Source organism: Acartia tonsa, chromosome 3 (assembly GCF_053477335.1).
Source record: "Acartia tonsa isolate MP-2025a chromosome 3, ASM5347733v1, whole genome shotgun sequence".
Lineage (NCBI taxonomy): Eukaryota > Metazoa > Arthropoda > Copepoda > Calanoida > Acartiidae > Acartia > Acartia tonsa.
The window spans coordinates 45,619,919-45,639,720 of record NC_137262.1 but is presented as its reverse complement, the minus strand read 5'-3'; the positions used below and the strand labels follow the sequence as shown (position 1 = coordinate 45,639,720).

The 19,802-nt window shown below is 33.0% G+C and overlaps 1 protein-coding gene across 2 annotated transcripts in view; it reads left to right on the top strand.

The window, feature by feature from the left end:
* Positions 1 to 18,651, top strand: part of LOC145314340 (uncharacterized) — a 336,127-nt gene extending 317,476 nt beyond the window's left edge. For both annotated transcript variants that reach the window (XM_080154215.1, XM_080154216.1), the window contains exons 5-16: positions 3,214 to 3,335; positions 3,626 to 5,838; positions 6,093 to 6,203; positions 7,151 to 7,217; positions 7,567 to 7,623; positions 12,259 to 12,383; positions 12,559 to 12,637; positions 13,731 to 13,849; positions 15,979 to 16,153; positions 16,492 to 16,651; positions 16,957 to 17,282; positions 17,909 to 18,651. In XM_080154215.1, coding sequence (XP_080010341.1) covers positions 3,214 to 3,335; positions 3,626 to 5,838; positions 6,093 to 6,203; positions 7,151 to 7,217; positions 7,567 to 7,623; positions 12,259 to 12,383; positions 12,559 to 12,637; positions 13,731 to 13,849; positions 15,979 to 16,153; positions 16,492 to 16,651; positions 16,957 to 17,282; positions 17,909 to 18,055 — 3,701 coding nt within the window. In that variant the 3' untranslated portion in view covers positions 18,056 to 18,651. The remainder of the gene's footprint in view (positions 1 to 3,213; positions 3,336 to 3,625; positions 5,839 to 6,092; positions 6,204 to 7,150; positions 7,218 to 7,566; positions 7,624 to 12,258; positions 12,384 to 12,558; positions 12,638 to 13,730; positions 13,850 to 15,978; positions 16,154 to 16,491; positions 16,652 to 16,956; positions 17,283 to 17,908) is intronic.
* The last annotated feature ends 1,151 nt before the right edge of the window (positions 18,652 to 19,802 follow it).

The following is a 19,802-nucleotide window of genomic DNA, read 5'->3' as shown; positions in this document are numbered from 1 at the left end:
CTTGGAAATCCACATGGAATCTGCCAATGTCCCCTCCCTCCCTCCCCCCGCCATCAATCTGAGTAGTGTAGTGAGTAGTAGTATAGTTGGCCCAAGCATCCTTCCCTCCCCTGAGACTTACTTGTGCTTGGTGTTATTACGAAGTAACAAAATTCCTTGTCATAGCAAAATGCCATTGTAACCATAATGTCGATGTAATGTTTATGTAGGTACAGAATATCGATAGTAAGTCAGCCGTAGGCACTGTTTAATATTCCAGTAGGCGTTGATTTTATTTTCAACAGCTTTTTACTCAAAAGATTTTAGCAGATTTGTTGGCAAATATTTTAGAATTTTTGTAGAAACATTTGCTCTTACATAAATGAGGAAGTGTAAATTTTGGGTAGGGAGATGCTGTGGGTTGGAGGCCGCTGGCAGGCTGGCAATAATGGTTTCAGGTATTCTCCCTATGGAAACTGTCTTGGGCGGTTGGTTTGTGTGTGTGTGTGTGTGTGTGTTGGTTACTATGTGAGTAAGAGTGTGTGTGTGTGTGTGGCCTATTTTAGAGATAACACGGTCAGTTCTTAAACATCTTTGGGGCAACTACCATTATTAGTAGCGAAGCTACTCTAGTATTAAGGTATTCAAAGTTAAAGTTATAATATAAATATTAGAATTTTTTGTAAATTTTGTTCAATTTTCCATTAAAAGTTTTTATATATTGTACTGTTTTTATTATTGATAACTATTACGGTATGCTAATGTAATTTGATTTCCAGACATATATATATTATATATAGACCCTATTTTTCCCTATATTTTCTTTTTTTGCCCGGCTGAAAAGTTTAATGTACTGTCTTTGATAAAAGTATGTGTTTTATGACGGAAAGTAAGAAAATTTTCTTATAAAAAGTTTGAATTTTAAAATTTAAGGGTAAATATTAATAACTTGAAATATATTTAAAGATATTATTTCTGCCATTATATTAAAAGGTTTATGTTTGTTTGAAAATGAAAATTAAATTACCCCTGTTAAATATTTTAACCGATTCTTGTAAAAATTTGTCCGTCTGCTTGTTTGTTGAGTGGGACATGTATACTGATAAACAATTAGTAGACCAAGCCAGCTATTTAACTTTAAATCCTATGATATTAAGTCTTGTCTTGTACTTGTCTTGGTCTAGAGGCTAGTGGTGAATTAGTTGTTATAAAAGTTTAAATATAGTTTTGTAATTTCAGGAATTAATTTTATTAGATTTTAAGCATTTTTTTATGTAAAAATATTTTGTCTACCCTGTTCTACAACTAATTTTCAGCATGTATTTCCCTCTTTATGAAAAATGTCTGTTTGTTTGTCTGTCTGTCCAGCCAAAATTCGTTATCAGTCATTTAGAACTGTTACTAGCCAAACCTAAGAAATTTAATCAGAGCATTTGTGAAATAAACTAAAAAGTTGTGTTTTGTGAAAGGTGAATAATCTTTAAAAAATCTTATTTGTAATTGAATTCTTTAAGTATTGAATTGACTAAAATTCCTAATATTAGTCTACAGTAAAAGATAATTTATAAAGAAACCAAGAATGAGTGTATTTTAAGTAGCGCAGCATAAGCTGACATATTTTTCTGTTTGTTAATATCCTATTTGATTTTGAAATTTTGTTAAATTTTTATAATGTAATGAGCATAGTAATTTTTTACTTAGTGACAGACTGACCTACGGTCTGCCTCTAATTGTAGAACAGCTGTACACATTTTTGTGACAATGTTACAGCCGTGAAAACATTAAGGGAAAACAAATAGCTTTTTAATCTGTAGCTCAAAATTAACCCATTAGTGCCGAACCGGGTTTTAAAACCCGGTGCCAGAAAATGTAAAAAAACCGGTTTTCGGCTTCATAATTGCATCATTCTCAGTATGAATCCCCCCTCTACTACCCTGGCTTTCATTTCCCCCTGGAGCAGGCAGTTTTGCTTACTTCCGTTTGCCGGTATAGATCAACAAAGTTTGAAAATCATGACAATTCAAAATACCCCATCTAACTTTTTGTTTTTATAGTAAAGTCGCTGATTTTTTTCGTTAAATCTAAAGTTTATTGACAAGTACATCTATTTGTGAATTCGTTTTATTTAAATTATTATTTTTTATATGATTTTTTTATCGTTTTTTTTACGCCCTATATAGGCCCGGTTCGGCATTTCCATTTTGAGTCTGAAATTTTTATTACCCGGTTTCACTAATAGATCTTTTTTGACAACAACAACAAAACAGGGTTTTTTTTACCCGAAATCGCCGGCTAAACACGAAATTTGAAATAAATCGCTTCGTATTATACTTGTAGCTCTTTAGATTACATGAGGTTGTGTAGTTTTCAATTACGGATCGTATCAAAGTTCTAAAAAGTGTTCATCTCACTTTTGGCGTTCAAAAATTACATTTTTCGATTTTTGGTCAAAATAACCGGGTTTATACAGGTCAACCGGGTTTTAAAACTGGGGGAAAGCACCAAAAACGGGTCTTAATGCCTGGTTGGTATTTATGGCCAAGCCGAACCGGGTTTTTTTGCAACTTTCCTGTGCACGCCACTAGAGCAAAACAAAAAAATACGAATTCCGTTTTGACCATTATAAAGCTTCCCTGAAACTTACAGCTCGATCGGCCCATAAAAGTGGCGCTCGGCACTAATGGGTTAAGTTGACTATATTAGGTTTCTTTTTGTCACGGGTTCGAACCTACTCTATGCTTAACTTACTTATGTCAGGACGCCATTGCTAGATTCTTTTATTCAAAATTTATTTCTTATTAATGACTATGAAAAATACACAAATTACTTTAACAATATTGTTATATTATATAATTTTTTGGGCAAATTTGTATCATACTCTACTGTTATTTATTAATGAAAAAGATAGTGTATTTCAGAATACTTATTTATATTATTTTGTCATATATGCTGAATAAAAGCAGACATAATTTACATATTTAGCTCTTTTATCTCATATCTATTCATATGCCATATAATGTTTTAGTTTTGCCAAAAATAGAGCTTTATTTCAGCATTATTTATTGTATTACAAGGAAAATAATAGCTATTAGCAGCGCAGCAATAAGATAAAAGAAAAAAACAGTAACCAGTTATACAGGAATAATATAGAAAATCTCACATTATTAATATTTAACTTGAATCTGCATAGAGCAGAATTTTTAACAATTATTTCAAAGATTTATTTCTTTTCAGGTCCTTCTGTACCAACAGAAAGTCCAGTGAAGTCTGCAGGATCTCCAGCGGCCAAAGGTTCCAGGTTCCAGGCTGATCCAAGGACGCCAGCAACGCCTAATGTCAACTTTTACAGTCCACAGGTAATAAAAATCAACCATGAGATTTAATTCTGGATAAGCTATCTGATCTTTCATGTAAATTGAATGGTTAAACTTTTGTGTGTTTAAAGTTAATTTGTCAAGAAAAGTTTTTAACATTCTTTTCAGAAGTTTTACATTTGTCAAAGTTAGCTAACAATGTCTCTTTTTCCTTTCATTCTTATTTAGTTTATAAATAGGTACAAGAAAATGGAAGACAAAGTAAATTCTTATTATTTTCTATTTAAATCTCTAACCTGTTCTATTCTGTTCAATTTTATTTTTGTTTTTAGGAGCCCAGTCCAATAATTTCACCCTGGTCACGATCCAGCAGTTCAAGTCTGCCTAAAACCAGTACTTCCAGCCTTCCTGGATCCTCCAGTAGCGGCATAGACCAGCCGGACAACCGGCTACAGCCAGTCAACACTACAAATGTCTATCTAGACAATCAGGCCTATGAGAACAAGGATGTAATAGTGCATACAAGTCCTATCACGCGCAACTCGGACAATGTTGTTCTTGTTGAGTGCAATGGAAATGTGGACAGCGAAGGAAATTACCACCAACCTGGCGGCAAAGTCGGCCTAGAGGCCCGGCATCCGTTCATCCAACGGGTGCATAACCAGGGCAACCACACGTCAGGCCTGTCATCAGCAAGCTCCAACTCTACCTGGAACAGCCAGTCAACAGTGTCACTGTCACCATCAAAGTTTGGCGCCAATTCTCAGCTTTCAATTTCATCCGAAATTTCAACATCCAGTTTTAATCAGCATACACCAGTGGCAAGTTCAACACTGAACAGCACAGCAGTTGCCAACCACAACCTTCTGAACGCAAAGAACAACGGCAACAGCAACGTCAACAGCCCCAACGATCCGTTCCGACAGATCATCTCGCTCGCGGACAGCAATATCAGCCAGGCAGAATCCATCCTCTCATCCCTCGGGTGTGAGAGGAGCACGGGACTTCAGGCCACCACCGGCTGCAGCGACTCGGAGGAGGACGAGCCCTCCCTGGCCTCCACATGTCTCAGCTCGGATATTGAGTCGAATATTCGTAAGCTTGAGCGCACCCAGGCCAAAATTAATGCTGCCCTCGAGACGTTTAGAAGCGTACAGAACGGAGTTGCCAGTGCTGCAACTATAAATTCCAACTTTCAAACTGCTGTCAATACACGTTTGACAAGTAATACCTTGGATAATGCTGATTTTTACAAATCAATTCCCAGATCAATTTCATCAAGTCAACCCAACTCTCTAGGTGCCAGCCTAAATCATTCAGGCAACAGACGTGACTCCAGGCATCGTGTTACTTACCCCCAGTCTAAAGCAGAGCTTAACAACCACAACTTTCGAAAGTTAAGCCATCAGCCGATCAGTAATCCGGCTCTAACAACAGCCACACCCGCTACAACAAATAACGGTCGCAAGACAAGCTTATTCAGGCGACATTCTTTTAATCACAACTATAAAGCTGGCAAAGATACAAAGGTTGAAACCGCCGCAACTTGTGAGGTTCTCCCAGGCGATAGGGACAACAGTCTTTGGGGCGAAAGCGACGTAGAAAGCGCGCGAAGCAGTGCAGTTTACGACGACTATGCCTACAGCGATTCAGAAGGCGGCAGCTTTTCGCCGCTGAAGAATAAAATCCGTGTCCTGTTAGGCTCTTTCGGCAAGGGCAAACGAAAGCTGGGCAAGAGTCCTAAACGCAAGACTGAACCGATAGTTAGCATGCGCGATCCTATGGACAAGCCGGAGCTTAGCGAGTCCCTGTCCATTGGCCAGTTTACCGAGCTTGTCAAGGGCCTACCTGCCAATCATATCGCCCACAAGGCGCACAATGCTGGCGACCAATCTCCGTCATTCCTGCGCCCCAAGACGCCGAAATCGCACCGCCTTATCGCGGCTAAAGACAGCAATGATACATGTTCAAGCGTATCGACAAACCAGAGCTTTAATGTGAATAATTCTAACCGCAACAGTATCATCAGTGCACAATCTATCTCCTCAGAGAGCTTTGAGAATGATAACAACTCTGCTTCTGACGAAAATGGTGGTGCCTCAAGCTCAAACTCGCCGCATGCGGCTGGTTCCGCCGCTGGTGGTGCTGGCGGGCCCAACGGCACTAATGATCTCACCCCTGAACAGAAAGAGGCAAGAAAGTTATTCTTCATTGCTCAGGAAATAATGACTTCAGAGAAAGTTTATGTTGATGTTTTAAGACTTCTTAACACAGAATTCCGTGAATATGTGCAGAAAGCTCGCCAGGAGTCTAAATCCGGCATCATGCCAGACCAGGACTTTGTCAAGCTGTTCAGCAACCTGCCTGAACTTCAGATGCTGAACGAAGACTTGCTGCGCGACTTTGAGGCTCGCATTGAGAACTGGAGCAATACAAAGAAGATTTCTGATGTGATTGTGCGGAAAGGGCCCTATCTGAAGCTATATACTGTGTACATCAGAGATTTCTCGGCCATGAACTTCCATTTTGAGGAATGCTGTTCTAGGTAATGTTTTTAATGGATTTTTAAAAAATTATGGAAGGGGGTGGACAAAATTTAAATATGGAACCTTTTTTCCCCAGTGAATTAATATATAGGGGGAGATTGATTTGTTTTTAAATCATTGGCTTATTTTCTTGGTTTGGCAGCCTAAAACCTGCCTATGTCTAGTATCAACTTCCCATTAATTTCCTATTTATCTAACTAAAGAGACACAGTCACACTAAAACACAAAGTCTTTACTTTTCATTTATTTTTAGGTATCACAAATTTGGAAAATTGGTAAAAGAATTTGAGAAGCTTCCCCGTTGTCAACACTTGAAGCTACAGCACTACATGCTCAAACCTGTACAAAGACTTCCTCAATATAGGTATGTGATTTCTTGGTTGTTTCCCTTATAGTGCCTAGTGAAGCACCGAACCCAGCCAATTAATTTTAGATACATTTAAAACAAAGGGTTTAGTTCTTGGTGTATTTTATTTATGTTGAATTTGGTAGTCCCGCAGCCTGAGGTAACAGCCCAGTAGGATTAGTGCTCTTAAATAAAAAAAGGTAAAAAGTAACATCCCCCCCCCCCCCCACCTAATTTTCATTTAATTTCATAAATAAGAGAAGAGGGATAAGTGATATGGACATTGTTCTCTTTGTTATACTGTTTTTATTTTGCTTTCTTTTTTAAAAACACAAATATGTATATATTTGCAGATTTAATGATCTTTTGCAAAATAGAAAAGATTTTATTTGCATAATTCTCTTCTTTATTTGTCTTTTTCATATCCCCCCCCCCCCCATGCTGTGCAAAGGATAATCAGGGAAGCAAGGTATTGGTCTTTTTGAAAACTTATAAAAGCAAAGCTTATATACCTTGCTCTATACCCGCGGTTCCCTAATCCTGTGGGGTTACCCAGTACCAAATAAAACCTAACCTAACCTGACCTTAAGTAATAAACAAACAAAAATCTCCATCCTCCCTTACTTTTAACTTATTAAAAATAAGGCAGGGGTTTCTTTGCTCGATTTGCACTTTGAGGGAAGCCCAAAAAAAATTCAATACACGCTTATCCCTTGAATCCCTGGTATAAAAATGCAAATAGAAAGACAACAAACATTTCTAATTTAGCAATTTATTTTAGTCTCTAAGTCGGACAAAAATTTTATTTGTAAATTTTTTGTGAAAATTTACAGTACATAGTATTTTATTTTTCTAGAAAACTACGTTAAGAAAATAATTAAATTAGAAATGGATTTGAATTTTTAAATAAAATAGTAAAATACTTTTAAGAATATTAGATTTTTATTGGATTTTTCTAATTTTAGATTATTGTTGGAAGATTATTTGAAGCATCTGGACCCAGAAAGTGAAGATTTTGACGACACAACACAGGTTGGTAGACAATTATTCCCTGTTCAACTTGGAGATATTGCGTTGACATTCAGATTAAATTTTTTTGTCGGCTACATGCAATTAAATAAATCACTGAAATTCTATGATATAAAGTTTTAAAGTTTGTTTGTCTGAAACTAAAGATTTCTGAAAATTTTTAACTGTCTGTACTTTTCAAGGAAGTTTTATTAGTGTCGAGGGGTGTTTTTTCTGACCTCTCACGCGCCTCCCTAGATGCTAGGAGCGAAGCCATATTTCATAATTTGCAAGAAGATATATCTTAAATGTTACTACTATAAAACTATATTTTATTAATTATATATAATTACTAATTTTTATAATCTTTTAGGCTTTGAATATTGTGAGCGAAGCGGCTGAACATGCAAACAACACCGTCAAACAAGGGGTAAGTACATACATACGAATTTAATCAATTATAGAGTTGCTGCGCTTTATATATGGTCGTGCAATTCAATTAGTATCTTTTCAAGCCCAACTGATAAACTGCATTTAGAAAGTGTTGCATTTTTTGTGCCACTCTTTTTTGGTTATTTCTTGAGCACGCTTTCCCTATTGATATTGTAGCTTAAAATATACAACACCTTAACATAACCTTACTGAACTATACACTGTCTTAGTTTTATTATTACCTATAGATGTGGAGAGAGGTTTATACGTCCAAGTTTAGTTACTATCCGACAAACAACTATGCTATTTTTGTGCCACACCAATCTATGCAATGTGCAACTTTACTTTATTCTTTAGTACATATGTATTGTTCTCATAAATACAGGGATAGGTAAATAGAATATAAATCAAGGATGTAAGACAAGTGGCATACGGTTGGGAGGTGTCAACGCCACCCATAAAATAAAACTTTGGAATTCCTGCCTTTCCATTTTTCATCCCCTAATGGTTTTACTTAAGGAATTTCTAATTTGGAAAAAGATCGAAAAGAAAAGGTTGTAGATTCACTATAATGTCTATTCCTTAGTTTGGGGGAAGGATTAATTCTTATGCCAATGACCAGTCCCTGCTTCCCTGCAAGTTCTAGTTTCACTTTGATTATCCCCGCTTGGCCCAATTCTAAACCTGGTTTTAGGATATATCAAACTAATAGTGTCACAGTGGAATTAATGCTGTTATAAGTCTGTAAATTTGCTACTACACTTTTGTGACATAAGGACTTTTAAACTCTTGTTTTAAATTCAAATGTTCTTGCAAATTGAATCCCTCCGAACAATTGAGTATGTGGTTGAACAGTCAAATGGGATATTGCCAATGCCATGCTCTTCATTGAAGAAAATAGCGAAAAACCTACCTAACACCCGCCAAAACAAATTTTCTTCTGATGCTAAAATTTTGTGCCTTCAACTTTTCTACAAGCAAAATTTTAGTAATTATTACCTACTTTTCTTGAATTTTAATATTATATTTGGAATTAACATGAATCAAAACTATTATTTTACAGTATAAGTATTGAATTATACAGTTTTTGTTTAAAACCCATACCCTGTAATATTTAATGGCTGAAAGGTCCTATTGTTCAAATCTTATGTTTGAGGCTTATAACTTTAAACTTAGTTCAGGGAGGTAAAGGATAATGGAAGTTAAATTAGTCTTAGTATTTACATAAAATCAAAAAGAAAGATACACATCAAATTATGGGAAAGTTTATTTAATTGTCAATTATCCTATCCTTTTATCCCTGTCTTATTTGCATATAATAAGATTAATTTTAACCTAAACTATATATTGTTTTCTTTAGTTAATATTTTGGTTTTAACACTTTCTTATCTAATAGCGGATGCCTCTCTTGAAGGTAGAAAAGGGAATACTGTAAATCAGCCTAAAACCATACCAAAAATAAAATAGCATAAAACCATCCGTTGCCAATTTTAAGCTTCCCAATAACAGGCAAATGAAGATACCTTTCTATTGAATATTACTTATAATTAGACGTCTGACTGACATTTGTAGTTTGCTTTTTAGTGTAGAATAGTATTGCTGCCGATAAGCAATTATTTGTCTAACCCTACAAATCCTTCAAAGTATGCATTGCTCTAGCTTCTAGTATAAACATTATTCTCTAATTGGCTGACAAAGAAATTGGAAAAACGACACTTTTAACGTACATTTGTCTGTTTTACATGTAAAGAATAGATAATTAAGTCAGTCAGTTGTGTGTTTATTTTTTTTACACACGTAGCGTGTTCTTTAAATCTGTATGTCTGTCTATATTGTTAAGCATCCTGAATATTACAGTAATTAACTTCTTACAGCCATCTCAGTCAAAAATTTGAAAATCGCTGAATTGATAGGATTGTCCTTCTAATGCAATCAGTGGCGTGCACAGTATTTTGCCAGAGGGTTGTAAACCTTAAGGGGGTTACAAAGAGGGAACTCAGGCCTTTCAATTTAAAATTCAAAGGGGGGTGTTGACACCCCCCTTCATTACGCTTCTGAGTGCAATATTTTTGTTCCTTGCAGTACATTGACTAATTTGTTACAAGGTTGAAAAATTTCACACACATTTTCCATTGTTTAACTTAATTTTAAACAGCAAACAAACACCTTATAAATTAATTTTTAGTAGGTATTTAACTATAAAGAGTTTTAAAAATTTAAAACCGCCTAAAAGATGATTAAACATTGATTAAATATTATCAATATTTATCCGAGATTTTTTACTTTCAAAGTGATGAATTTATGAGAGAAAAAAAATAATGCAGTACAACCACAAAAAATTTTATTATATACCACTTCCCACCCCCCTTGACAACATTATTTAAAAACAATACTTTTATTAAGAGTGCCCCCATAGGTCCTAATACCCCCCAAAGATTTGATTAATTTATTAATGCTGTTATAAGTACCCCGAAGGGGTTTCTTAATATATTCCAAATGAAAGAACAAAGTTTATTTAAGACAACGCATTTCATTGTTTGTTAAAAAATATGAAAAATTTTACCACTTGGTCGAAACCACAAATCTATTTTAATGGAACACAGCTCCTCTTTACTTTATGATATGGAGATTCTAGTCTACAAAGGAGGGCTTAATTTATGCCGCAAATTTGTAAAACTATACTTCCTAGATTGCTAAAGTTTCATACCTTTATACTTTATGTATTAGTTTTCTATTAGTATTAGTAAGCTTAATTGAAATAGATTTTTTCGACCGCGAAAATACAGTTATTTATAGTTACTAACATCAAACGTTTCTTTATAAATAAAATAAATATTTTTTGTAGAATACCCTTCTCGTTTTATTAAGTAATCGTATCTCTTAATCTATATAAATTATCTTCAATATATCTTTTTGAACAAATTATTTGTTACTTAATCTAATTGATAACTGTCTTTATAAGAAAAACAAAAAGAACTTTGTTTTAGCTGCATGATATTTTTAATACTCTAGTCCCCAAGGTTTTTTTATTCGTTGGCTTAACAATTTTGGGAACTCTGAGTAATTTTGTGTATTATTATTGCGTATTTACACCAATTTATCGGCCACTGTCTTATACTTGTATTTTAAGACGTTTAGTAAAGAAAAATAAAACTTTGATGGGTTGAAATGAATATTGTCATCCTTGTTATTGCCTAACCTTCTTTTAAAAAAGGTGTTACTAGACTTACAAGAATAATTTTATCCATAAGAACCGCATCAACAGCAACCTAATAGTTTTTGAGATTTTTATACTGCATTAAAGTAATAATTTAACGTAACATATAAAGGATACGTTCACAATAAAGATAAACAAAATTATTCCTTCTGTAGATGAAATTAATTAGTTGCATAGTTATTTCAGTGTTTGTTTAAACAAAAAAAAGATTTAAAAAAAAGATAACTTGTTTATAAGTCTTTCGACACCAGTCTTTCATTTTTTAACAGTCAGTCCTAATACTAAAGTAGTTGTGCTACTATTAAATGTATGACTAGGTCAAGACCATGCATTTAAATAAACAATACTCTATTTATTTTTACACTCAATCTTATGTATAACTCAAGAATATGCATAGAGGGAAGGGACACTGCGCTTTTTATTACACTAGTCCACAAAGTTTTAAAATAACCTTTTCTCATTCGTTCCCTTAAAGATTTTGGAGATATTTATTGAATTTTGATTGATTGATTCAATAAGTTGAATGTCCAAACATTCCAACCACAAATTGTAATCTACATAAGAGATAATTTTGTGTAACACCATTGGGGATGTACATCAATTTATCGGCCATTGTCTTATCCCTTACGATCTCTGGAACATGTAATTATACAATTAAACAAAAAATAAAATATGCAAATTTTCGCCAGTCATTATAATAATGATTTAAATTTGATTATATTTTAACGTTCATCATCAAAATAGTCTATAATAGTTACCAAAAAATATTACAAAATTCTAACAGGAATTTACTTTTGATCTATCTTATCCTTGTTTTAACTGTTGTAAAACAAATTAATCATGTTTTAACAAGGACAAAAGTTAACTTTAAAAAGTGCAGTAAAACTAAAAACATTTCTTTTGAAAATTTAGTCTTCTGCATTATCCTTTTTTAATTAGCTCTGTAATGGGGGGGAAAGGAAGAGGCAGAAAATAGCCTAAGACCATCCTAAAACTTTTACTTGGAATTAAAATTAGCTATGCAAAGCTACTCTAGTAGTTAACGAGATCTTAACTGACATACATAAAACCTTACTGCTTTAAATTGTTATAAATAATGAACGCATATTAAAATTACAATGGAAGTACAAACGTATAAAGTAGATGCGATTCTTTAACAAATATGACGAAACTGAAATATTTAGAAAATTAGATCATGGTAAAATTTTAACCCAACGTCATTCTCAAGTCAAAGTTTCATAAAGAATCATATTTGTTCTTTTTTGATATTTCAATAGCGTAGTGACTCTACTTCGTCCTTAATAGTCCGCATTATAAGCTACTCTACAATTAGGGTCTGTCCGTCTAATTTGTATTTTTTGATATATAATAAGGATAAATTTTATTTTCAAATTCTAATGATCTTAATTTCTTCAGGATAAATTTCAACGAATGCTGAAGCTGCAAAGTCGGGTGGGTGACTGGGAGCTGATAAAACCAGGACGAGAACTGGTGAAGGAGGGCGAGCTACATAAGATCTCAAGAAAAGGCATTGGTTCAAGGTACGTATTATTTATTTCTTGTTTTCCAAACATCTTGAAGTACAGATAGACGGACTAACAGACAGTTCTTCCTTGAATTATAAGTAAAATTTATCTTCTTTTTATTTAATTTCATTGAAAGGTTTCGTGATTTTTTATATTAAAAATTCAATTGATTCAATTGTTATTATTTTAGATATTTTATCCTGCTAAGTGATTGTTTGTTATACACAAGTTATCAAGGATCTTGGGCTGGGGATAACACTCATCTTAAGGTAATAATATTTTGTTTAATCTTTAATTTGATGTTAGTATCTGCCATTTATTTCTATTTTAATTTTCCAACCCTTATTTTTTCCTTTTTCCTAAACGGATCATTGGACTGTAAATTACACTGGTACCCAAAGTTTTACAACCTCATTGACTTAAAAACTATGGTTACTAAAATTAAATTGTGAGTGGTTGGTTTCAAACTAGTGGTGTTTAAACTTTTCAATCAATAATCTTAAACTACAAAAGGTTTTATTTTCTTTATCATTATTAGGGATGTTAATAAATTTATCGCCCATTGTCTTATCCCTGAACTAAAACATAATTGGCATTAATACAATATCCTTAGAAATCTTTCTTAAGAAAAAAATATACCATTATTATACTTACTTTCCAATATACATTAAGTAAGAAAAAAGGTAACCTTGCTTTTACAGAAGTAAAGATATTGCTTCTACATTTCTGATTTTTCATTTCATATCCATTTGATTTAAAATATAAATATAAAAACTTTATCTATTTTAATCTTTTTCTATTCTATTATAAATATTAGACTACTTTTTTTTTCCTGATATTCTTATAAATATTGATAGACAAGGTTAGAAATAATGTATATTTTTCAGGGAAGGAGGGATATATCATTCTACACTACTTTCTTTCCCCATTACATACAATAAAATTAGCTTAAGACATATTTATTTTATCCTTATAATCCTGAGTGTTTCTTTATCCACAACAAAAATACATTGAAAGTCAACACTACTAGACTATACATAAACATGCCAATATTTCGTAATTTCCTTCTTTATTGCAGACATTGTGGATTTTTCTTTATTTTATTTTTCAGTATTTGTTTTTCTTCAAATATTTATAGACAATAATAATATAAATATGGCTATGAAGGAAATAATATGCTACACCAAACTGTCTGGTTTTAAAATTTTTAGCCTCTGAAAGTTATACAACTATATTTTGCCTGTAACTTTTCCTTTAGTAAAACAACATTCAGAAAATCAATAAACACGGTCTCAAATTCTAATATTTTGATTTGCTGAATTTTATTGAGCACAACCATTCTATAATTATTTCTTTATTTAGGTTGGGTATGTGATAATGTTGAACCAACTGACGGTCAGCCTACCCCCGTGTCAAGATTCAGACTACAGCACAGAATTTTACATCACAAGCAATATTAGAAGCTGCACCCTTAGGGCAAAGTAAGTCCTTGTTATTTTATATCCACAATGAAGCTTCCCGGATTTTTAAAAAAATATAATTAAATTAAAACCTAGAACAAGAGCATCCTTAACATTTAAGATCACAGTCGATTAAATGAACAGACCTAATTTATAGAGCAGATTTTCTATAAGAAAAGAAAGCTTATAGGACTAAAAAATGTGATAATTGAAAAAAAATTAGCAGACCAAATCCAAATGATTCTTAGATTGCCATATTCAACTCAAATCTTGATTGCCATGACCTATTTTTAGCAGTGCTGCCACTCTATAATTTAATAGGGTATGCTCGTAAACACCTTTATATAATTTAGATTATGAAGCCATTAGCTTAAATACTATGAATTTTTACCAAAATCCTCTAAAAAAGTGTTCTTTCTGAATTAAAAATGTTGTTAGCTTGTTAATTAAAAGAAAAAAGTTAGGCGTGGTGTGGAAATTTTTTCCTATTTTTTCCACTTCTGCCATGAAAATATGATCTCATCTGGTCATCGAATGAAGTGAGGGCCCAAGCAATGTAGAGGACAAAACTTGAAGCTCTATTCAGTTATTTACAAACACTTACAAAGGAGAGCATAAAAAAATAGAGCGATAGTATAGGTTTGAATTTGTGCGTCGTTTTTGACATTATTGTCATTAATGGGTTAATGCTGCGCTACTTATGTACCTAAATACATTTTTTACACAACTATGCATATTTTGCCCTTTTTAAATATTTGAAATAACTCTTTTAAACCCCCTATAAAACAAAACACTAATAAATGTATGAAAAGATGTTCTTTAAATAATAAACAACCCACTTTTTGTCCACAATTCAAACATTTTTCAATAGAAATAGAAGAGTAGAAGAATATTCTGAACCCTTTTTTCGTCAAATCTAAGAGAGAACATTCCTAGCAGACAAAAGTATTGTTTACTTTCGACTCAAGCTGATGTGGATTCTTAAAAAATGATAGACTCGCTATTCGATAGTGAGGCAAAATTATTTTTGTGAAAAATCATCCAAAAGCACATTAAAAATCTACAAAAATTAAACAAAATCATATGTTAATAACCCTCTTAAGATTTTATTTCATTTTTGTAAATTTTTTTATTCGATTTTGGAGGATTTTTCACAAAAATAATTTTGCCTCACCAGCGAGTTGCCAGCCTAACTTTTTTTTTAAGAATCCAACTTTGTTTCAAGCTTTCAAATTGTAAACGAAATTTTTGGGCAATTAATTCTGATTCCGCAAAGCTTTCTACTAAGAAAATATACTGTTAACAGCTGACTTTTATGTATGTATGAAATGAAAAAAAACATGCCTTCGTAGGAAAATGTGTACATAATTTCAACCAATGAGATCCAATGTAAATTCCGATGCGATTCTCCTATTGGCTCAATCAGACATTCCCTCTCTTTCTTAGTACCTTTATTCATTTTTCAAGACTCATAAAACGTTTGTTTACAACGTTTGTATGTTCATTCGAAAAAGCTAAAAAATATATTCTTTATGTATGCAAACCAATTTCATTGGTTTGACAAAGCCCAAATTGTGTTAAAATTGTTCAAAAATGATCCATGTGACATAATAAAATGAGGGAGATGAGAGAAGAAGTGGGAAAGAAAACCCCTAAAAAAGAGGTGGATAATCCCTCATTTGTATTACGTGACACGTCATTTTGATATCCAATTAAATCTAAACTAAACTTGCAGTTTGCCAATTGTAAATTGCCAATAAAAGTATTCACAGCTAACATGCTTAAAGACTGACAATCTGATTATTACGTAGACATTTTATATAATATTATTGATAACTCTATCTACCATGTATAGCTATTCAAAAGTTTAACTGGTAATTTTTGGCTACATTTTAGAAATACCTTTAAGCCTTTTTTGCTAGATATTTTGTTTCTTTACTACATATTTCAAGAGACTTTAAATTTAATAAAAAGAGTTTTTATTTATGTGTGTGTTGCTTTAACTATGTTTTCCAGCAATTTTAACTCAACAAATAAAGTAACAAAATAAAGTAATAGCATAATCTGTTTTGCACCTTTTATATTTTTAATGCATAAATCGTTATTGTTCTATTTTAAGACTATGTAAACTAATATTTTCTTAATTTTAGGGATGTTAAAGAGAGGAACGACTGGTTGGACGCACTGAACACCGCCATAGAGGACTACAGAAGCAGGAAGGCGACCTTCATGAGCGGAGAGAACGCGCAGCTGACCAACCCTGACGCTCAGTTGGGAGAGTCGGCGCCGGTTTGGATTCCGGACCAACGGGTTACTATGTGCCAGGTACAAAACTTGTCATTTTTAAAGCTACTCGAAGTCTTGGATTATTTGTCGGTCAAACATATTTTAAGCGACCATTTTCTTTGCCAAAGTAAGTCATATTGTCTTAAAATAATCATCTACCCAGTGTAAGTTTTTGGGTAATCCACCCCCCCCCCCCCTTCACAGTGAAAAAAGCTACACCCCACCTCCTTATTTTCAATTTATTTTGCAAAACGGGAATTTAAAAGAAATCACCTATATATCTTAACATTTGCAAAATAGCGTCAAACCAAACTTTTTTTTCTTTTTTAAGAATGTTTTTGTAATTTTCTTTCAATTGAATGTATCTGAAATTTTAGGTATGCGGAGTTGTATTCAACATGGTGCAGCGTCGCCACCACTGCCGAGCCTGCGGAAAAGTTGTCTGCACAAGTTGTAGCAAGAATAAGGCCCCGCTCAGATACAAGTCCTGGGAGTCCCACAGGGTTTGCGACTCATGCTTCGACTACCTGGAAAAACGTAAGTAACGTATCTTTAGGGGTTTTTCTTATTATATGACAAATACTAACTTTTTGGTTGGAGAAGTTTAGTGATTTTTTGTATATTTATATATTTTGGAGAGGTTTCGTGTTTTACTCCTTATATAGAAGTACGTAGATGTCCTTCGGTCCCTCGGTTTCAATTTTCAATTTTTTTATTTTAATAACCTTGGAAAGCTGTCTGTAGTATGATACGATAAATATACATGTGAAATAAAAATACTTGCTTATCACCAAAAAGAAAAAATACTTTTTACTTTGTATTTATTATATAAATATCTTTAGAACATGGCGAAGACATGGACTTGCGGCCAAGATTTAAGCGGCGGGACCACAGCCGATCCAACGCCTCTGCGGCCGCCAACAACAAATACATGCCGCATCGCCTCAAAATCTCCGCCAACTCGGAGGGCAGCCAAATGGCGGGCCATCTAAGGTCGCGCAAAGCTGCGGGCAATGGCGGCCGGTCAAACGCTAAGTGGAAGCGTTCATGGTTTGTGCTGAAGGACCGCGTGCTGTACCACTACAAGGCCAGTGAGGATACGGTGGCTATTGAGACTCTGCCAGTCCTGGGATGGAACCTCCAGCTACCACAACCACAGGATTTTAAGGTAATTTTTAAAAAGTTTATCAAGGGGTGGGGGGGGGGGGTGTATTAAATATACCGTGAAATAAAGTCTTTAGTACATTTCTTTTTAAATATAATCTCCTATTAACAGGCATAATGAAGATGAATTGAATTTTTTTAAATTATGCAAATTTTAAAACTTAGCAAACTTTTGATATATAAAAATTATAACATATATCAATAAAATGCTGTATTTTATCGGTGAATAAAATAAAATATTGATATTTATTTGATTGACAATTTATTTTTCGAAATCTCTGAATAGTTACATTCTCAAGTTCTCTCATTTTAAAAAGCATACAATATTTGATACATTTTTCTATACAATATCTAGTTAATCTCAAATATTTTCTGTTAAACTAAAACCCTTTTTTTAAGCTAAACAAAAATCCTTATCAATTTTAGTTAGACAAAAGGTTGTTGACATTTTTAGACTTTGAACTTTAAATTTTTTAAGGCTTTTTTTATACAATTTTAACAGCGTGACTTCTCTGCAACTGTAATCTTTCTGTATGTCCTCTATATATGTACTATTAATAATTTAATTGTCCTATATTTCTTTTTGATAATCTAAAATGCAGATTTATTAAGAAACACATTATTTTTCAGAACCTGGATTTGGCTGAACCTGGAGAGCTACACCTTGTATTCCAGCTGGTACACAGCAACAGCGAGACCTACCAGTTCCACGCGGAATCACATGAAATTGCCCAACGATGGATTGCCGAGTTAAAATCCGCCACCCTACTGTCATAAAAAAAAGCGCGAAGCGCCAATAAAAAAAATCCTCCAGCTTTGTCACAAATTCTTTTCCAACTATGTAAATACATAAAACTACAATAGTGAAATTTTAAATGGTTATTTTAAAAGTAATACAAACTTTAACTAAAAAACCCAAAAAATGACATGAAAAAAAGGCATAAAAATCTACATTAGCATTCATACAGATAAAACCCAATTAAATTCCTTCAGAGATGCCATATAACAAATGATAATAATTGAAAAAAATTGTAAAATAAACTAGTCCTATATAGTTAAGACTTTTTTGTACTTGTATTAAACTTACATATTTGTAGTTTCTAACCTAAATAGCATATTTAGGTTACTTTTATAAGACTTATTAACTTGTTGTTGCCTTATTTTATTATTTTTTTTGCAATAATTGCAAAGCTTGTGATATAATTGCTGAATTTTTAATTATTGTGTATAAATAATAGTTATTACTTATTAGTTGTTATCAAATTAATCTCAATAAAATGGAAAAAATATTTTGTCTTATTTTTTAAATTGTAGCAAAGCTACTCTGTTAACATTGTGTGTTGGTTTGACGTTCTTAAATAAATCCTTTGTGAATCTTAATATAAGGAGTGTTTTTGTCAGTCAAGATATTTATAACAAATATTAGAGCAGCTTTATATAAATCCCAGGATGGTTATAATTATATGAATAAGCAAGCATGGCCGTGAATGGGCTATTAGCCCATTGTATGAACTTTCCCTCCCTCAGAAGTTTGGAATGGAAACAAATCTACCCTCGCCACCATATTAAAAGCAAAGCTTTTCTACAACTAGGGTCGATCCGTATGTCCGAGATTTTTTTGGGTTAATTTAGGCATGTTAGAATTGTCCTATCGATTTTAAACTCTGAATGGTGATTACTGTAGTAGTTTGGTACGATTTAGAAAGCTAGCAACTCTATCATTATTATCAGAATATCCGTACGTCCATTTTAAACATGTTTATTTTTCTACTTTTTTAACAATTTTTATTTAAGTATGTTGTCATCCTTGTTTTTACAATAATGGTGTGGGATATAAGTGCTCAATAGGCACTTTGCGTGAAGCACCGTCCTATGGATTTTTGTTAAATTGGAACCAGTTCTGAGCAATAAGGAAAAAACACGTATCGAATTTTACATCGTGCCCTTATGCAGCACAAACCCGATTTTTTTTTATATTATCCGCGGAAAATACGATACGTTGAATTATCAAAACACTGTAAAACTTCAAATGAAAGGTTTTTCGCGATGTGGTGATAGTTAACCTTTGCTTTTGTTCGGTTATTAGTAACGAAACTACTCTATAATTTGAAATGTCTGTCTGAAACGTTTTTGTAAAATGTGATTTTTCTCTGAAAATTTCAGGAATTTAATAAGTTCATACTCTACATATCTAATCCAAGTTTCATTAAGATTTGCCAATTGGATGGGGATCTAGATCGATTCCTAGATTTTTATTTTTTGTGATATTTACTCCTATTCAAGATAAACGGCTGAAATTTTCAGGGATTTTATAAGTTCACATTCTACATATTTCCAATAAGTTTCATTAAGATTTGCTTATTGGTTGGGGTGCCAGATCTATTTCTAGATTTTTATGTTTTCCTTACTAATTGCAATGCTTTTCAAATTCCTAACAACAAACATTTAAACAAGGATGACAACATCCATATAAAAATAAACACGAAACCTTGTTTTATTTTGTATGATGACGACATAAAAGATG